This window comes from Paraphaeosphaeria sporulosa, assembly GCF_001642045.1.
Source record: "Paraphaeosphaeria sporulosa strain AP3s5-JAC2a unplaced genomic scaffold CC84scaffold_2, whole genome shotgun sequence".
NCBI lineage: Eukaryota > Fungi > Ascomycota > Dothideomycetes > Pleosporales > Didymosphaeriaceae > Paraphaeosphaeria > Paraphaeosphaeria sporulosa.
This window is the reverse complement of record NW_017253361.1, coordinates 1257407-1275241: the sequence shown is the minus strand read 5'-3', so window position 1 is coordinate 1275241 and position 17835 is coordinate 1257407. Positions and strand designations below refer to the sequence as shown.

Below are 17835 nucleotides of genomic sequence, written 5' to 3'. Positions count from 1 at the left end.
TAGCATGATATAGGTTGCTACATAGCATACATATATAGTCTAAAGCACAGCATCATGCTTCAGAAAACGGAACCCGCGTTGCATTCCGATCCACATGTCGAACGGAGGAGCCGTGCTGCCGTGAGTAGTTCATGAACGCACTTCCGTGGACCGGAGTTTTGCCGCGGACATGGGACCCAATGGTACCGATACCGAAGATCGGCCGCGGCCCTGTTCCGTCGCCTCCCACATGATGCCGCGAACCCACATACTTTCACTACGCTGCGGGGTCCCAGTCCAGGAAGGCAAAACTGTCCATGGCGGAGCCATTCAGACCGTACAAGAGGTCATCTACCGTTACCGAAGCACCTGCAGGCATTGGATATGGATTTCCTTGATAGGTGTTTGGTATGTCGAAACCGTTTTCTTGTCCGGTATGAGCTCCAGAGTTGTCGACAAACGTGCTATATCGTGTTGTTGCTGGCGGGTGTATGTCGCCAAAACTGTTGCGACTCTCAGATGGCAATTGTGTTGGTTGAAAGCTTTCCTGCTCCTTTATGAAAGTTTGTATGATATCGTCGATGTCAAGGCTCTGCAAGCTCTGTTCTCGTCCTATCGATTGGTATGCTGATACATCCGGACTATCCCGAGTGTTTCCGGTTGCGATCCCATCACCCAACTTTTCTGGAGGTGAACTCTCTATACCGAGTCTCCTCATAAGATTCTGCACGATGGCATTTGCTCTGCGTACAGCCCAGTTGGTTTCCTCATTTTTCCGAAATACATCCAGGCATGCTTCCAGGTTACTGCGAGCATGCGAACTCGCTCCTCGCTTTGCAGCAATTCGTACATGAATCGTTGCAGCTACATAGGTAGCGTATGATATCAAGTATGGAGCTCTACCTACGCTGAAAGCTTTATCGTAGGCACGAAGAAGCAGAACAATGCTGTCTGCTGCCGTTGCACATATCATAAACGAGTTGATGGAGATCGCCCGGGAAGTGTTGTACAAGTGGCCGTCGGTGACGAACGGCCGATGAAGAAGGATTGTTAGCACGTTGTACATAGCACTGGCTGTCGCGTCAGTACATATGCATGAGCGTCAAGTTACCACGGAAAACCTACTGTAGGCTCAATACGTGCGGAGGCGGTATGGCAGATGTCTTCGCCGTGTCAAACGCAAGGTGTGTGGGAAGACTACTCCGCCACGACGTAAGCTTTTCATGAATATTTTGTAACTTAGAGGAAAGATCTCCTGGACTTGTAACGTGGCTTCTCTCGGTGTATATACTACTCAAAATATCCTCTAGAATGATGGAGAGCATGCAGAGCTGGCGGAAGGTCGATACGCTGTATGCTGGGGAGCCTAGATATGCGCTCGATTGGGCTGAGTAAGCAAAAGGTGCCCATTGTTCGAGCTCCTCATACGAGTCGAGAAACTTGATGGGTACCAGGGTATCAGATTCTTTAATGCTAACAGGACGACCCTGATACAGACTCTGGATTTTGTCGACAACTGACACAATTAGCAAGTTGAGAATTTAGCCCAAAAAGCGGGGTGCAATCACCGAAAGCTGCCCAAAAAACGCGTCGTCGGATCTCGTAATCTTCATCCGAAATCTTGCGTGTACCAGTACTTGCAAGGGCTAAGGTGTCTACATGTAGCCCGAGGTCGACTATCATGCGAAAGGCGATGCCGGCGTATACCCAGGCAGCACTACGCTCGTCTCCAAGGGCGAAAAGCGAATTAGTCATAACGAGTAATGCCTGGATAGTGGTGATTTCGCATTTTTCTAGCGCTTCCCCAAGGAGTTCACGGACGCGTTGACGGAATTTCCAGCCAGCAGTGCGTACGTCATTAGGCACTCGTCTAACCTCCTCATGGCGAGGACTGAATTTAGATGCTCCAAAGTAGATCGCGTTGAGTAGCAATTTTGAGAAATACGGTCCTTTACCTCCAGAGGCCATGTCTCTCATAAAAGCAGGCCGGTAAGTGATAAGAAAGGAGTGGTGCTGTCGATTCCAATGCAATGATAACAAATGCATACCAAGTTCAGGCTCAACCCCATCGAAGTCGAGGGTTTTGTTGCGAAAGTGGAAGTCCTCCAGTTGACGTTGCCGAGTAGCTTCGGCAAGCAGTCCCTTCTCAACCCATTCCTCTGGCATCGAAGGACGCCTTTCAACAGTGGACCTATCGGCGTTTTCATCGAATAATGTGCTTGTGCGTCCATGGTAGCTGGACATGCCATTCGCTGTGACGATACGCGAGACACTGTTTGATGGTGGGGTCTCACGCTCAACTGAGTGATGCGAGAGCCTTTCTCTAACCGGGACTGCAAGCGGATGTGTCGATGCCGATGCTGTTACTGCATCACTGAGATGGCCAGGTGTATAATCCCGCCGTGCAGACTTTGGTTGACGGGCATCGTCAGCGTTCTCGTAGCTACATGTCGTCCCGTGTGTTTTGCAGGCGGCACACGTGGGCCTTTCTGAACTGCATTTGATCTAGAATTTTGAGTGTCCATATACACGGGATGAATAATGTCACGAACCTTGCGCCGACGGCAGAAAGCACAGGCCTCTGCAGCGCGTTTGCGCACTCGGCCCGTCTGAGGACTGGGATCGCTGGGGCTCATAACGCTTCTGCATACGTCTGCGGGTATGCGATGGACACACAGACGGTTCCGTGTATGAATCAGCCAGCGGTTGTGACGACCGGAGCAGGAATGAGAGCCGCAAGGTGGCCAGGCGGGAATGCCGCGGTAACATCATGTATGTGCGCGCTATCTAGCGCCGGATGCTGGTACCGACTGTCATCGCATCCGCCCGAACGCCCTCCATCCGGATATGTCTCGCTATCTGCGTCGTCAGGTCCACAAATGTGGTCCATGTATATACGTTTGAGAACCCGCGACACGATGGCCCTCGCAATCCAAACTTCGCTGCCGTCACCATACCCACCATGAGCGCAACCACAATCGTTGTCGCCCGCCCGGATCCGACAATCGTCGACAAGGTAGCCGCCCAGCTTCCAGTGTGCAAACAATCAACACCAAACTCTGCGACCAAGACCAGTCCACCAGCCCATATCTCGCTCGTTGCGGGTGCTGTGGCAGGTGGTTTCGAAGCCACTGCGACCTACCCCTTCGAATTCGCCAAAACACGCGCGCAGCTCTACGCAGGCGGCTCAAAGAATCCATTCACCGTCATTGTGCAGGTCGCGAGAGCTAATGGTTTCGGGGCCATATACACAGGTTGCTCCACGCTCATAATAGGCACCGCGGTCAAGGCGGGCGTTCGTTTCCTTTCTTTCGATGCTATCCGCAGCCAACTTGCGGATGAATGCGGCGTATTATCGCCAGGGCGAGGTCTGCTCGCTGGTATGCTGGCAGGCACGGTAGAAAGCGTTGTTGCTGTTACACCCACTGAGCGCATCAAAACTGCGCTTATTGACGACGCAAAGAGTCATCACCAATTCCGAGGAGGCATTCACGCAGCCAAGAGTATTCTGGTGGCCCAAGGCGTTCCTGGACTATATCGGGGACTTCTATCCACAACGATGAAGCAGTCCGCGACATCGGCTGTGCGAATGGGCTCATATAACGTCCTCAAGGAGTTCTTGCGGCGGAAGAACCTTGCTCAGAACAGTGTTACCACATTTGCAACTGGCGCGCTCGCTGGTACGATCACTGTATATGCGACACAACCGTTCGACACCATCAAGACAAGATCGCAAAGTGCAAAGGGAGCCAGTACTAGCGAGGCGTTGCGGAGTGTGTTACGAGAGACTGGGGTGTGCGGATTCTGGCGTGGCAGTACAATGCGACTCGGAAGGTTGGTCTTCAGCGGTGGCATCGTCTTCACGGTGTATGAGAAGATTGTGGCTCTGCTACACAAGCCGAATTGAGGGTATGTCTCTCAAAATGACAATTATATGCCGATCTTTGAGATTCAATTGATCCTGGAGGCCTAATCTCTATATCATGTTGATCCTAGACATACGTAAAAATACCAGCCGAGTTTATAAAGGTTCACTAAGTTACAATACCAGCCGAATCCGCTTGAATCCGCCTCACACATTATACGCTATGAGCGATGAGCACGCAGAGCGGCTGCCGTTACGGCGGGTCCACTTATCATAGTTCACGTGTCAATGGCTTCCATCTTCCGCTCCGTGAGCAACAAAATCCCAGCGTTCACACACCAGACCGCTTTCAGATGCTGTTTAAAGTGCCCGCCTTGGTCCAAAATCCTCCCGGTTGACCATAGTCACACGGCAGACTTCATGTGGTGTACTGTCCATAGGCGCGCCCATGCAAATGGATGTCCTGTTCCGCGGTTTAAGTTCCCGTTGCCAAGCCCGTCGCGCGGCTTCAGGACATCCGTTCCGCTCCCAACATCGCAGCCGTTCGACCACAGCTTCCGTCTTGGCCTCCACACGACACTTCCTTCTGGAACGGCAACTGACCCGCGGCTCCACCCCGCAGTGTTAAGTCCGGTTCCCATCAGGTGGCGGATAGACTGTGTTCTGGTTCGCCAAGTCTGGGGCCCCGCACTGTTACGGTAGGCCCGAATCAATGGTTCTCGGCGCCCTCGAGGCGATAGAGCGGAGCAACTCCAACAAGCGCGCTATGGAATTCACGATCTATATAGCTATGACCTGTTCGCACCAACATGACGATCATCACTACCATTACCTCCCTGGTCATTCTCTGGCACCACCATCATCCATTCGCCTACTATGTCTGACAAAGCTACCATGGAGAAGAACGATGTCGAGTTCAAAGAGGATGCCGTACAGGGGCAAGTGAGAGATCATCTCATTACACCACAGCAGATTCAAGGTCGCTTCGACACACTGCGAGGTCTTAGCGAAGAGCAGATGACGGTACTCGACAAGAAGGTCGTCCGAAAGTTAGACTGGCGCCTTATGCCATGTATCACACTCATGTTTCTTATGAAGTAAGTCCGAGCAAGTTATAACTGCGACAGAACCTTGCTCACACCGAATAGCTACCTCGACCGTATCAATGTTTCGAACGCTCGTCTCGCAGGCCTGCAGAAGGACCTGCAAATGACTGATACACTGTGGAACACTGGTATCTCTACCTTCTATGTCGGGTACCTCGTCGGTCAGCTACCTGGAAACTTGTGGCTCGCAAAGGGAAACCCCCGATTGGTTCTACCTACGATGATGATGGCATGGAGCATCGGCACCATCTGCATGCCCGCCATGACCAACGCCGCTGGCTTTGCCGTTTGTCGCTTCTTCATCGGCCTTGCTGAGGCACCATTCTTCCCCGGTATAACGCTGATGACATCCTCATGGTACACTAAGGAAGAGAACCCAATGAGAATGGCCATCTGGCATGCGGGCAATACGATTTCCAACATTCTTTCCGGTTTTCTCGCAGCTGGCATTCTCACCAACATGGACGATATTCTCGGTCTGCATGCATGGCAGTGGTTCTTTATTATCGAGGGTGCTGTTTCTATCCTTGTCGCCGCGGCCGGTTACTTCCTGCTACCTGCGTGGCCCCACAACACCACATGGCTGTCGCAAGAGGAGTCCGAGATGGCTCAATATCGTGTCATGGTGTCGAACGGTGGTTTACATGAAGAACAAGGCGGTACATGGGCCGGTGTCAAGGACGCGGCCAAAGATCCCTTCACTTGGTGTTTCTGCCTCATGCACTTCGCGCTTATCACTGCTCAGAGTTTCAAAGATTTCATGCCTTCGATCATGGAAACATTCCATTTCAGCAAGCTCACTACCTACCTTGTACAAGCCCCTCCTTACGCCATCGCTTACGCAGTTGCTTGCGGTCTCGCTTACACATCCGGCCGGTTCCAGGAATCCTTCTATCACATTGTCATTCCCATCATTTTCAGTGCTGCAGGATGTGGTATGCTCATCGGTACCCTCAATGTCGGTGCTCGCTATTTCGGTCTCGTCTTGCTCATCAGCGGTACCTATTCTGGCCTCAACCTGCAGCTCAGTTGGGAGACGACACTTGTTCCCGCGCCCAGGAGCAAGAAGGCAGCTCTGATTGCGATCGCGAATTGCATCAGCCAGACCAGCCATTGGTTCAGCCCATACTTCTTCCCAACGAGCCAAGAGCCTTACTATCGCCTAGGAGGTGGTCTTATCCTCTTCGGATGCTTGGCTTGCGTTTTCAGCGCTTGTCTCGTTAAATGGAGGGCTATAGCTTTGAACAAGAGACTGGATGAGGCAGAGGGATGGTCGGAGCACAGCGGTGTTGAGCGGGGATGGAGACATGTCTACTAGTCGGAGAGCACGGATTGCTGGGGGCTGAGGATAACGTTTTTTTTTCTCAAACGAACCGTTTACACGTGTTAGAACTTCTACGATCGCAACTATATGATGATTCCATAAGAAGTTTTCGTTTTGACTTCCTCGTGCAATTGTTCCGGGCTCTGATGAGTTGCAATTTTACCGCTGCTACATACCTACCTAGTCTATTAATAGCCTATTCGCGTAAATGCTTACATTTCGCCCGCACCCCGTCTTACATGCGCCATATCGACGCACTTCAAGGGCTTCCAATCAAATATAAACCCAAACTAACCTTCCCTCTGCACCCGTCCGCATCTTCGTCACAGACTGCAGAGACCTAGCGCAAGATAACAGGCTCCATGGCTATCCCCTACCTCTCGCTTTTCTCAGCGCTGACTGTTCTCTACGGTATATTCAAGCTCTTGCGCTTTGGACGCCGTGAGAAGTATCTCCCTCCCGGTCCACCGACTTATCCCATCGTCGGAAATGCGCACCTTGCGGTTGACAAAGAACTTTACAAAAGGTTGGTGCTCTGGTTCTGTTTTTTGTGTACTATTGTTGACACAAGGTAGATTCAAAGATTGGAGTGAACAATATGGAGATGTATTCTCCCTCAAGATCGGGAAAGGCACCATGATAGTGCTCAATAGCAAACGGGCTGTGTACGAGTTGATCGATAAAAGAAGCGCAATATACTCGTCCAGGGCAAACGACGAGCAGTTTCGTACTGCGCTAAAGAACGAAAACATTGCCAACATGGACGCGGATGCCGGATGGAGAGCCCAACGTAAGATTACGGCACGATTTCTCGCACCTGCCAAACTGGACGGTGAGCTTGCAAAGATTTCGGAGGCAGAGTAAGTGTAGCACTATGCGGGTTGGAACGAGAAGGCACGAGATTTGTTCAATTGGGCAATCCATAGTAACCTCAGAAACAGGATTACCACGCTAATGCACGATCTGATTGTCAGCCCTGAAGATTTCAGTAAACACATCAATCGTTCCAGTGCTTCATTCTCCGCCATTGCGCTTTATGGGCAACGTGCGACCACCCACGATGTATTTTGGGCTACAGTAAGCCGATATATGGGAACGAATTGTATGTATTACTGACCAGTTTAGTTTGTCTACGAAGCTATGGACGTAGTATGACAAGGTATTCCCGCGTTATCTCAACCAGAGACTGACTTTGAAAACACAGATGAACAAAGTCGTAAGCCCTGGTACATATCTTCCATCGGAGCAATTTCCAATCTTCAAACTGTTGCCTAAACGATGGAATCCGGCCCATGCACGTGCAGAGGAAAGTTTCCGTTTCTGCACAGGTCTATTCACTGAAGCTCAGAAACGTGTGGAGGCGCGGCGAAGTCAGGGTGACAAACGTACCTCCCTCATGGACGAGTTGCTCGACGAGAACACGCGATCGGATACGTCGTTCACAGGGACAAAGCTCGCAAACTTCTTAGGAGCTCTGATGGAGGGCGCTGCCGACACGGGTGCTCTATCCATGCGCACAAACATCATGTTTCTTGCTACCCACCCATGGGTCCAAGATAAGGCTCAGAAGGAGCTAGATACACTCTGTGGTGCAGACAGAATGCCCACCTGGGCGGACTTTAAAGATCTACCGTACATCAACTGTATTATGAAGGAAGGCCTACGGATTCGACCCGTGTAAGCTATCCTTACTTGCACCTTTTCATATGCTGCATTTGCATTGACAATGTTCCTGCAGAGTTCCCACCGGTATCCCGCATGCCTGCACTCAAGATAACTGGTATGAAGGCATGTTGATTGTGAGTTATTTACCAACCCATATTGACGAAATCACTGCTGATCAGTATTCCAGCCCAAGGACGCCACCATAATGATTCCCCTATGGGCTCTTCACCATTCTCAATACGACGACCCCGACACTTACAATCCTGACCGCTACCTGAATCACCCAGGTTTGGCAAGCGAGTACGCTGCAAGCCATGACTACCAGAACCGCGACCACTACTCCTACGGAGCTGGCCGCCGCATCTGCCCAGGGATCCAGCTCGCAGAGCGTACGCAGTTCCGAATGCTTTCGGCAATGCTGTGGGCTTTCCGTCTTGAGCACGCTATTGATGAGAAAACGGGCAAGGAGATTCCGATCGACACAGAGGCATTCGAGGACAAGTTGATCACGGGACCGAAGGCGTTTCAGGTCAGGTTTACGCCGAGGAGCCTGAAGCATGTGGAAGTTATCAAGAAAGAACTAGGTAATGTCAGTGGGCTATTGAAGACTTGGGAGTAACGGCTGGGTCTACCTTCATAGCTCCTTGATAGCTTCGTAGTAAGCACCGTCAGGACTCTCTGATCATTCCCCATCTCTCGAAATACGAGGGCACGAGAAGAGTGTTGGTTTGAAGAATAGTGGAACGATGGTGCATTCGACAAGTGTTGTCAAGAATTAATCAACTTAAGCCCGATAATCCTGCAGGAAACTCTGACCGAGCTTGTCTGGTTCTACCGAGTCAGCTATGAAGCAATGAATCGCATTTCCGTAGAGCTTGTTCGATTTGGTCAACCCTGCAGCCGGGAATTGGAAGACAATCGTTCCCTCCTTCGTGAACACTGTGCAGAGCACAAGAGGGGTACAACGAATGCGTGTACCAACTCAGCAGAGTTCAAGTCAGAACAAAGACATACCAAAGTCACCGTATCGCTAATCAAGTCATTGCTCACAAGCTGGAGCAGGCTATCGCTAGTCCTCTTGACGAGGAATATAATACTTTCGTCAAGGCGAGCGGGCGCGATACAACTTCTCTTATCTTCGGCGCTACGCTTGATATGATCAGTGTTTGCTGTCGCGTACTATGCAAAGTCAATACGGTGCAAAAAGACATCTTACTCCAAGACGGAGCAGGCCTCACGGCCTTGCACGTCTCTGTCACCCGTGGCCACGTTGGAGTTGCTCAACTGTTCTTTTCGGCCATGGAGAAGTTACCTGCATTGATACCCAACAATCTCCTGCATATAACATTTCGACATGAGGACGATGCTATGGTGAAACTATTGGTTTCCTGTTGGTCACTCAGAGAAGAGGTTCAGCTCACGAAGTATCATGTCCCTGTGCTCTTCCATGACTATTCGTTGAGCGAATCAGGCACAGATGTTCCAATCCATGATATTACGCTTGGCTAGGTTAGTATCGATATTTGGCAGAAGAATATCGCTCAGTTGAACTTATCAGTTTCTGCATGCCAGTAGTATTCAATCTCCAGGAGTCAAATCCCCAGCTACAGCGATATGTGGGCAAACCTTTGCAGCTGATGGCGGTATCACTTCCGCAGACGCCGTTCCAAGTCGGTCAGGACAGCGTATGAAAAGTGCGCAGAGGAGGTGAGGAGCAAGATCAAGCACACCGTTGACTACTTTAAAAAAATGTTTCAACCCAAATACGCAAGGAGATTTCGTGCAGGTTGCATTCGCTACGCTGGAAGATGCGCTCTGCAGTGTGCCAAAAGACGCAGGCTTTGACATGGAAATAAGTAGGTTACGATCACCACTAGGTGAGTGTACGATACTAATGTTTCCACAATGCCCACGTCTTCATGAGGCTCAAGAAGCCGAGATTGCCCCGGTCTCAATCGAGAACAACATCTTTGTGGAAACTTTGCTAGATGGCATTGCTCGTCTTGGTGGCGTTCGTGACATCATCTTTTCCTCCTTCATCTGTATTCTGCTGGAAATCAAACAGCAATCATATCCCGTGCTCTACATCACTAACGCAGGTAAACGTAAATTTTCTGACGAGGAGAAACGGGCCGGTAATCTACAAGCTGCTGTGCAATTTTCACAACCATGGGGTTTGGCAGGCATCGTGGTGGCAGCAGATCCCGTGATGTTGTGGCCCCGCGTTATCGACTTCGTGAAAAGCCAAGGACTCATCTGTGGAAGCTACAACGGCTGTAACAACGACCCCGCGAATGTGGAGTTATTAAGTTTGTCACATTCCATTCGAGAGGAAACGTTCATGCTAACGGAACATGTTAACTCCAAGTCAAGGCTGGCATTAACATCATTGTGGCGGATGGCGTCGGCGTTATATCTCAGACCCTGAAGAGGCTAAAAGACTGAATCTTCTTGGCTTGACACAAAATCCTTGTCGCGGGCTTGTTACATTATCAGCATTTGGACTGTTGATGAATTCGGCAGTGAGGGATGACGTCCAACTGTATGTATGCCACCTGCTTGGAGAAGACTTGACGCTTGTATTGGACGCGCAACTGCTTTCTTTCTTGAGTATCTTCTTGATGATAGTAGTTGGCAAAGGAACAGGTATGGAGCGCGGCTAACAGGCTCAGCAGATATGGAGCTGCAGCGTACGGCATGGATTCGTGGCCGTTCCCCATACACCTACAAACATAAGATGTAGAAAGAACTTCACTGCCAAATCAAGCCGTCCCAATCGTTTAACGTAGAGCTCTTGAATCCAAATTATTCACGGTGATGATGCATCCGCTACAGCCCACATCGTTGGAAACCGCGCGCACGGTGTTGGACACCGTCCTGCAGCATTAGAATTTCTAAATTATGTCGTTCAAGTATGTAGAAAGATGACATATTGCGCAACTCCAACCGCTGCGCTGCGCTCCAGAACCAAGGCACAGCGGGCCCGCCTGATCCGGTCCTGATTTGGAAAAAGACACGAAAGACTCTCAAACGTTCCGTGAGACAGTGTTGTAGAGGCGTGAAATCAGAAGCTGGTGTGGTATATCTAATCTGGTTAAAGCGGTGCCGGTTGGATCAGCCTGCGGGGCAGCTGTTTCGATCCGACTTCTCTCGCCCGAGAGAAGCACCTTGATGCTGTGCGACCGCAATACCTATGGATAGGAGCAGATCAAACTGCTCAATGGTCACCTAGTATGATATACTCTGTGTATCCATGAATCTAGCAGTTCCGAGTTTCAAACGCATTTCGGCCCCGAATGATGTTAGGAAAGGTCGCTGAACTGTACAAATTGGTCTTGAGAGCCGCGACTTTGCTGGTAGCTTCGCAACTCAGGACCCAACCACTCTTCTCCAGCACACTTTACAATGCTCTCACTACCCACCTTGATTCTGCTCCTAGCGGCTGCTACATTTGGTCAGGCGCACTGTACGAAGACACCCATTTACCCCGCCCTCAAGTTGCAAGCCTAACAAGAGAAGTGGTGTTCGTGCGTCTCGCGCATAACGGGGTGTGGCAGCCTCCGCTCCGATTCATACGGTAGTCATGCCATGGAATGATTTCCTTACATCTTATGATGATACCCTAACTAGTTGCTAGCAACAACACTGCTCCTTTTCAAGAGGACCCCAGCGGAGGACATGTCGGAAGTTCCTACTGGGCTTCCCCAACCCGGCCCACTGACGCGCCCAACTCGGTACGCTGCGGCCGCGACAACATGAACTGGGCAGCCAAGACGGACGTTCTCAAAGTCAGGCCTGGCGATACGATAGAGTTTGTCCTCACTGGGGCCACGCTGGAGCCCTGGACCTGGGACAATGAGGATTTGGTGCAATGGGAAAACTGCCCAGAGGGAAGAGGCGCGTGCAACACAAGGTCAAACAACACAGACAAGGTATTGGATATCCAAGCTGGCCGCTATCAAGTGGCCCTTCATCGTTCATGAGAGAACTTGGCTGAAACAGCGGTTTGTAGTCTATCTGGCCGTTCAAGGTCCTCCACTTGGGTTCCGTAATCATGCATCTATCCAAGGTGCCCGTGAGCCAGGATATACATGCGTACGATGGCAGTGGCAATTGGGTGAAGATATACACTCTGGGTCTCGAGATCCGGAAGGACCTCTGGCCGGATGTTGTCTCTTGGCTTCCGTTCAACGAAGGAAAGCTGCCGCCCAGGGTAAAGTTAACATGCCTCGAGCTGCTGATGTCCCTGCTGAAGCGCAATGATAGTTTATCGCCACGATTCCCAAGCAGACTCCAGGTGGGCAGTATCTGTTGCGCGTGGATCAGTCGTACTTCGGTCAGTACGATCTTGACCCCCAGATCTATCCGTCCTGTGCGCAGATCGAGGTCGTGAGTGATGTCACGGGAGACCTACCTGAAGGTATCAATATTCCCGAAGCTTTCCAGAAAAACTCACCTGGTATGTTTGGCATTCTTTCGAGGCTTCCGGTAATGCGCTGATGAAAGGGAACAGGTATGAAGTATGTGCAGGAACACTGGCCGAATGGATATACGTATCCGGGAGGTCCGCTCTGGGATGGAGAAAAGTTGGAGCAGGATTACCCGCCGCACAAAGATTTGAGTCTTGAAGATGGGCCGCCAGATCTTGGTTCTGCCTAGCTCGGCAAAATCAAGGCAGAGAGGGACTGTGGATCTGAGGATAGTAAGACTGAGACTGATCGAGCCAAACTCGGATTATGAGGAATTAGTTAGCAGAGGGCTTATGTATTTCCTTTCCAGTACGAAGATTCCATCGAATTGGTCATAGCTCGTCCATGAATCGACACATAGGCACTGGACCCATGTTGGTGAATTGCTAAACATGATCGCTACCTCATTGAAGGAGTACAACAGCCTCAAAGTTGAGCCGCAGAGCCGTACTACACACAATGTCCGGTGATCATGTTCCTATGTCAGCTGACTCCATTATTGATATAAGCTGTGCTCTGATTTATCTCTGAAAAGCCATGCCCGTTGCTTCTCGATCTCAAACGCATTATCTACCAACTCAAAATTGAAACGCCAAACCAATCGCGCAACCAATCGCGCAGGTATGAGTTTGATCTCGACCAACGCAATACTTTTCCCAATACAGGCCTTCGGACCAGAGCCAAACGGCAGAAACACATCTGGCTTGTCTGAAAGCGTTACTACAGGGCGATCAGTATGATCGGTAGGAAGCCAGCGCTCTGAAAGAAAGGATGACGGCAGGGTGGGATTGTATGGGAGGGTAAAAGTGGGGATTTGATAAATCGTAGCGATGGTGTAAGACTTGCGTGTAAGGACACTCTAGACATTCCCGTGGGAAACCTCGGCAACCTTGAGTGAGGTGAGTCGACTTACGTTCCCGGAACGAAGTGCCCTGAGACCATAGCTCCTTCAGGATGCGCTTTTCTTCTACCGCCCCCAGCGGTTGGTGTGTATAGCAGCGCAGAGTCTCATTTGTGACTGCAGACAAGTGAATCGTTCTCTTCGTTGAGACCATTGCTATGGCTTGTTTTAATGATGCTAAACCATTGATCTCTGCTCTTAGCTACTTCGTCTTGTCTGGATTTCTAGCGAGAAGATACACAGCTCCACAAAAGGTGTCTGACACTGGTGCAGTTGCTGCAATTATTATCGCGGCGGCATTGACTTTCACCTCACCCTGGTCAGAGGCTTATCGCCCTCTGCCTGTAGCACGTATGTCCATATATCTGCTTTGCCAGGTATTACATCTTGCTTCACCCTTTCACACACTTTCTCAGCACTCCTCTAATGGTGTGTTTTGACGCCCCTAAGGTCCTTGATATTGGCAAACACCGTAAGGAGTGGAGCCATTATCCCGAAAACAACTCCGTTGGATGCGATTTACTAGTGTACCTGAAGATTGCCAGAAACTTGGCTCATAACGTATACAGTTGGTATTTGGTTCCAAAACAACGGCCCGACTCACCAGCACTGCCAGAAAATTCATAATTTACCCCGACAAATCCATCCTAATCGATCGCGTTATTGTGTAAAGGTACTGCAAATCACTCGTAGTATGGAAAGCCACTTGTGGTGTTAGTGCTCCCTACTTCTGATGTCGTTCAGAAGAGGGGTTGTGCGACACCAGCAATACAGTTTAGTCACGTGACAATGAATAGGCCCACTGCCGGATCGATGGAGCGATGAGTTACGGATGATGGAAAGCTCGAACTAAGTCTGAAAAATGCTTGGTGATGTTGAGATGTGGCAGCTTAGACGTGAGAGCTGTGCCGCCTTTTTCAGCGCAGCGTAAACCGTGCAAAATCACCCGTATCTGTGAGGAATGCAAGTTGTGTGGGGATCAGATGTCGGACACAGTAGGATAGCACATCGTGATCTTGATGTCGAGCTTCGAACGGTTCCTGAGAACATGGTGAGGCGGCGACTGAGCACCTGAGTCGTGTCGGAGAACGGCGGGTGACTACTGGCGAATGCCCGCTGTTGTATGTCTTTGTCTTTTTGTTCTGGTGGTGGTATGGCTTGGATAAAGCCTTGGGGCACTTAAGGCGACCGGAGGCTATAGCATGACGTGTCTTTTCCATTTTTTTTTTTTTTATCTAGCCACTACACTCGGTGTTGTACTGCTCTCTCTCTCTGCCTGAACATGTTAATGACGGGCTGACGGACCGCAATCAATCTGTGTGCACGGCATTGCACAATGTAGATCCGCACAGACCACCGTCTGACATAAAGGCCATCTCAATGCGCAATAGAGGCGCAGCGCAGTCGGCGAATCACAGGGTTCAGCGGAGTCGAATATTCTTCCGAACCGGGGTCCGGTGGTTGTGGAGATGGGAGACGGGGACGCATAGCGCAGACTGGCATAGCGAGTCCGCTCAGGCAAACACAGCAACCAGCCAGCGCAAGGTGCAGCGCGGCCCGATGAAACGACGAGGGCAGCGATCGTCTTGCAGGTCGCTGCGAGCATCGGCGGCGTGCATGACGGGCGACTTGAGTGGCCGGCAGGTGATGAAGAGTCGCCGTGGCGGCCAGATTGGGGCTCGATATTCAGGGTCTGCTTGGCGCGGGCGAGCCGCAGCTAACGCGCTCTGCTCGACGACGGCGGCTGACGGCGTGCGGCAAAACCTCGACGCAGCAATTGCGCTCAGGCACCGTAGCCTGCGGGAATGGGTCGCCCGCCCCAACACCTGCGCGCACTATCGAGCGCGGTCTGCACGACTCCTGGTGCAGCGTGCCGCCGTGGACAGCGGCTGCTTGTACCCCCCTCGGCGACTGCGCCTGCCCGTGCTGGGACCGCGGCAGCAGCCCCTCAGTCGCAGCGCAGCAGCAGACGTGCGTCTCCTTCACAGCTCCGACCGTTGCGCCGCCAGCGCTGCCAACTCTCGCACGCCGTCTGTCGCCCGGCGGCGCTGCCGAGCTCCTTGGAAAACAATCCACGCACTGCGGGCCAGTCAACGCGCCCGCTGCTGCCTTTCCGAGGGCTGAAACAAGACGCGCATGGTCCGTCCTGAGCACGTCCGCGCATCCGCTCCACCAAGCGAATCTCCCTGGCCTCCCTACTATCGCGACTCCACTCCGCTTCTCCGAGGCGCCGACTATGTATACGGCCGTCCACCCAACATCATGACGGCCAACAACCTCACCGCCCCGCCCTCTCCCCCTGCCCGTGCCGCCGCCGCCGTCGACGACGACTTGGTGCCTTCCCTGCACGCCCTCACCACCGCGACGCCCACCACCCAAGACAAGGCCGCGCGCTCGCTCGACACCACAGCCAGCGCCGTCTCGCTCAAGGAAGCCGTGGCTCTGACGAGGGACCCGCCGACTGCACAAAGCACCGCCGACCGCCCCGAGCAACCGCCCCCGTCTCCAGAAGCAGAGACTCCCGTCGCCACGCTGCCAGCCATGGGCAAAGCAATGGGTAGTCCTCCCTCCGAGCGGCGGCCCTCCACCCCTCGCGCGCAGACGGAACCGGCGCCCTCCTTCGACATGCTCCCTACCCACACCCCGCGCGCTCGCAACCGCTCACCCTACTCGCGCTCCCACCTACGGTCCTCCAGCGGGTCCAGCCTTGTCTTCGCTCCACCCATGATGCGCGCCCACTCCCTCCCAACCGTCATGAACCCGACCGGCCACCTTGCCCTGTCCCCCTCCCCAGTCCCCGCCCGACCCTCGTCGCCGCTGCGCTCTCCCAAGCGGACGCGGAGCCCACGCAGCCAACCTACACTCTACGAGGATTCCTACGCACATTCCGGAGCACCAAGCGTGTGCGACATCTCTGAGGATGCGGAGCTTGAATTGACCCCAAATATGGGCACCGCTCAGCCTTCACCCATCTCAAGCTTGTACAGCAGCACCAGCTCCCTCTCCAGGCGAAGGAGGCCCGCCTCCCCGCTTCACCAAGTTGCCTTCGGAGGGGCACCCATGGCACCACCGGTCCGGACGCCTACCTCAGGCTCGCCTTCGCCGTTGCTGTCAGCCGCCAAGTTCAACGAGCCATTCCCTGGCATGAGCTCGCACTACCCCATCTCGCTCTCCTCATCATCCGTGCCGTCCACTCCGACTTCGATGCGTTCCCGCAGCCCTTCGATCTCCTCGCTCGAGACGATCCCAGACACGCCTGATGAGGAAGAGGAGGCCATCGAGGCAGACCGCATTGCCAAGTTGAAGGCCGCCGCTGATCGCGAGGAAGAGCGAAACAGCGGCCGGCGATCGAGTCTCGATGTCCCCGGTGGCAGCGGACGGGCCTTTGGGTTCGGCAAGCGAGATTCTAGAAAGAGGTGGAGTGTCTGCGGCGCTGAGAGGCGCGGAGACCTCGACCTGGAGACCATCTGGGAAGACTGATCGTCGTGTCTTTCTTCTCTACCATGCATTATTGGGCATACCACCCAGCATTCTAAGGCGTTGGGGCACTTTCCTCCGTGGCTTTGGCCAGGATATCTCTTTTTTGTAATGGGTGGCTTGGTCTTTTCTTACAATCATTGCTTCAGCTCATCCGGCGTCTGTTCTGACGCGCACACGATCATGAGTATGAACCCAATTTTGTTTTCCACGTTCACAACAAGCATATGTTCACGATGGCATATGACCAATTTGTATTCAATAGCAAGATACCCTCCAATGAAGGAGCACGGTGTTTGGGACAGCGCGACCGAGCTTGGCCTGAGATCCCCTCTCGCTAGGAGATGGCTCATGGATCTCCCTCAAACGAATGCATATATCCAAACAATGCCTTTCCTAAAACAACTCGTTTACTAAATCGCGAGTTCACGGTCCGACGTTGGGCTGCTGCTGTTGTTTTGGTATCTTGTCGACATGCTATTTATACCGCACCTGCTGGGTTGCTCGTGGGAGAGAAGGACCGACGCGGACCCACTTTCCGGCCTGACATGGCGGACGCGCTACCACGCGTCGTGGAGTGCTACCGTGCGCCTGGCTACGAAGAGTACCGCGTCGGTATCCCGGCGCGACCCTGATGGGAACTGGCACCTGCACGCACGTGCTGACAGGTTTGACTCCAGGGCGTGGTTGTATGGTGGCGTGAGCTACCGTTTGAGGGCGGAATGCTGCGATGGAGGGAAGTCACGCAATGGCGAGCTCTATGGTTGCAATTTCAGCTTTATATCCAGCAACAAAGAAGATATGGAGGTTGCAGACTGATGAATGGGGGGCTTTTCGCGATGGCGACCTATTCCTGAGCACAGTGGCTCACACCAACAACTGGAGCTCAGCACACCTTGTCCTGTAGGAAGTTCCTGTACAATTACAATGCAGTTATGGAACTTTTCTCTGGTAGTCTTTCCTGAATTTTTAAAACCACAAAGTCTACGTTGTACTGTTTGCCTCTAGAGGTACCGCCGTAAGTGACGCAACTCAGCCCGCTCACCAGG

The 17835-nt window shown here is 52.3% G+C and overlaps 9 protein-coding genes across 9 annotated transcripts; 7 read left to right on the top strand and 2 right to left on the bottom strand.

Moving 5' to 3' along the window:
• Nucleotides 1-74: 74 nt before the first annotated feature.
• Nucleotides 75-2710, bottom strand: CC84DRAFT_1137480 (uncharacterized protein). Its single transcript, XM_018176149.1, has 4 exons — nucleotides 2532-2710; nucleotides 1548-2484; nucleotides 1105-1495; nucleotides 75-1049 (listed from the first exon to the last, which is right to left on the bottom strand). The coding sequence occupies exons 1-4, from the start codon at nucleotides 2613-2615 to the stop codon at nucleotides 257-259; spliced, it is 2205 nt and encodes a 734-aa protein (XP_018040018.1). The 5' UTR covers nucleotides 2616-2710; the 3' UTR covers nucleotides 75-256.
• Nucleotides 2711-2821: 111 nt separating this feature from the next.
• CC84DRAFT_1160757 (mitochondrial carrier) lies at nucleotides 2822-3996 on the top strand. Its single transcript, XM_018177575.1, has one exon. The coding sequence runs from the start codon at nucleotides 2942-2944 to the stop codon at nucleotides 3884-3886; it is 945 nt and encodes a 314-aa protein (XP_018040017.1). The 5' UTR covers nucleotides 2822-2941; the 3' UTR covers nucleotides 3887-3996.
• A 13-nt stretch (nucleotides 3997-4009) lies between these two features.
• CC84DRAFT_446457 (uncharacterized protein) lies at nucleotides 4010-4800 on the top strand. The gene has a single exon (XM_018186304.1). The coding sequence runs from the start codon at nucleotides 4133-4135 to the stop codon at nucleotides 4544-4546; it is 414 nt and encodes a 137-aa protein (XP_018040016.1). The 5' UTR covers nucleotides 4010-4132; the 3' UTR covers nucleotides 4547-4800.
• CC84DRAFT_1202323 (MFS general substrate transporter) lies at nucleotides 4411-6336 on the top strand. The gene is made up of 2 exons (XM_018181767.1): nucleotides 4411-4941; nucleotides 4993-6336. The coding sequence occupies exons 1-2, from the start codon at nucleotides 4721-4723 to the stop codon at nucleotides 6266-6268; spliced, it is 1497 nt and encodes a 498-aa protein (XP_018040015.1). The 5' UTR covers nucleotides 4411-4720; the 3' UTR covers nucleotides 6269-6336.
• A 427-nt stretch (nucleotides 6337-6763) lies between these two features.
• Nucleotides 6764-8558, top strand: CC84DRAFT_1235376 (cytochrome P450; the record flags this gene model as incomplete). Its single annotated transcript, XM_018183845.1, has 6 exons — nucleotides 6764-7134; nucleotides 7216-7351; nucleotides 7400-7423; nucleotides 7479-7951; nucleotides 8013-8073; nucleotides 8127-8558. The coding sequence occupies 6 exons, from the start codon at nucleotides 6764-6766 to the stop codon at nucleotides 8556-8558; spliced, it is 1497 nt and encodes a 498-aa protein (XP_018040014.1).
• Nucleotides 8559-9854: 1296 nt separating this feature from the next.
• CC84DRAFT_1047487 (uncharacterized protein) lies at nucleotides 9855-10229 on the top strand (the record flags this gene model as incomplete). Its single annotated transcript, XM_018173429.1, has 1 exon — nucleotides 9855-10229. A coding segment is annotated over one exon (375 nt), but the record flags the coding sequence as incomplete, so codon positions are not given.
• A 1115-nt stretch (nucleotides 10230-11344) lies between these two features.
• On the top strand, nucleotides 11345-12627 carry CC84DRAFT_1202321 (uncharacterized protein; the record flags this gene model as incomplete). The annotated part of the gene is made up of 5 exons (XM_018181766.1): nucleotides 11345-11405; nucleotides 11570-11871; nucleotides 11952-12152; nucleotides 12206-12398; nucleotides 12453-12627. The coding sequence occupies 5 exons, from the start codon at nucleotides 11345-11347 to the stop codon at nucleotides 12596-12598; spliced, it is 903 nt and encodes a 300-aa protein (XP_018040012.1). The 3' UTR covers nucleotides 12599-12627.
• Nucleotides 12628-12982: 355 nt separating this feature from the next.
• CC84DRAFT_1050459 (uncharacterized protein) lies at nucleotides 12983-13186 on the bottom strand (the record flags this gene model as incomplete). Its single annotated transcript, XM_018173467.1, has 1 exon — nucleotides 12983-13186. A coding segment is annotated over one exon (204 nt), but the record flags the coding sequence as incomplete, so codon positions are not given.
• Nucleotides 13187-15571: 2385 nt separating this feature from the next.
• On the top strand, nucleotides 15572-16789 carry CC84DRAFT_1183918 (uncharacterized protein; the record flags this gene model as incomplete). The annotated part of the gene is made up of 2 exons (XM_018180717.1): nucleotides 15572-16497; nucleotides 16528-16789. 2 exons carry the CDS (start codon nucleotides 15572-15574, stop codon nucleotides 16787-16789), a joined length of 1188 nt encoding a protein of 395 aa, XP_018040010.1.
• Nucleotides 16790-17835: the final 1046 nt, after the last annotated feature.

Coding starts and splice junctions, on each gene's coding strand:
- CC84DRAFT_1137480 (XM_018176149.1), bottom strand. CDS start 2,615: ATGAGCCCCAGCGATCCCAGTCCTCAGACGGGCCGAGTGCGCAAACGC. Junction 2,485..2,531: donor CTTTCTGCCGTCGGCGCAAG/GTTCGTGACATT, acceptor TCAAAATTCTAG/ATCAAATGCAGTTCAGAAAG. Junction 1,496..1,547: donor CGTTTTTTGGGCAGCTTTCG/GTGATTGCACCC, acceptor TAATTGTGTCAG/TTGTCGACAAAATCCAGAGT.
- CC84DRAFT_1160757 (XM_018177575.1), top strand. CDS start 2,942: ATGAGCGCAACCACAATCGTTGTCGCCCGCCCGGATCCGACAATCGTC.
- CC84DRAFT_446457 (XM_018186304.1), top strand. CDS start 4,133: ATGGCTTCCATCTTCCGCTCCGTGAGCAACAAAATCCCAGCGTTCACA.
- CC84DRAFT_1202323 (XM_018181767.1), top strand. CDS start 4,721: ATGTCTGACAAAGCTACCATGGAGAAGAACGATGTCGAGTTCAAAGAG. Junction 4,942..4,992: donor ACACTCATGTTTCTTATGAA/GTAAGTCCGAGC, acceptor CACACCGAATAG/CTACCTCGACCGTATCAATG.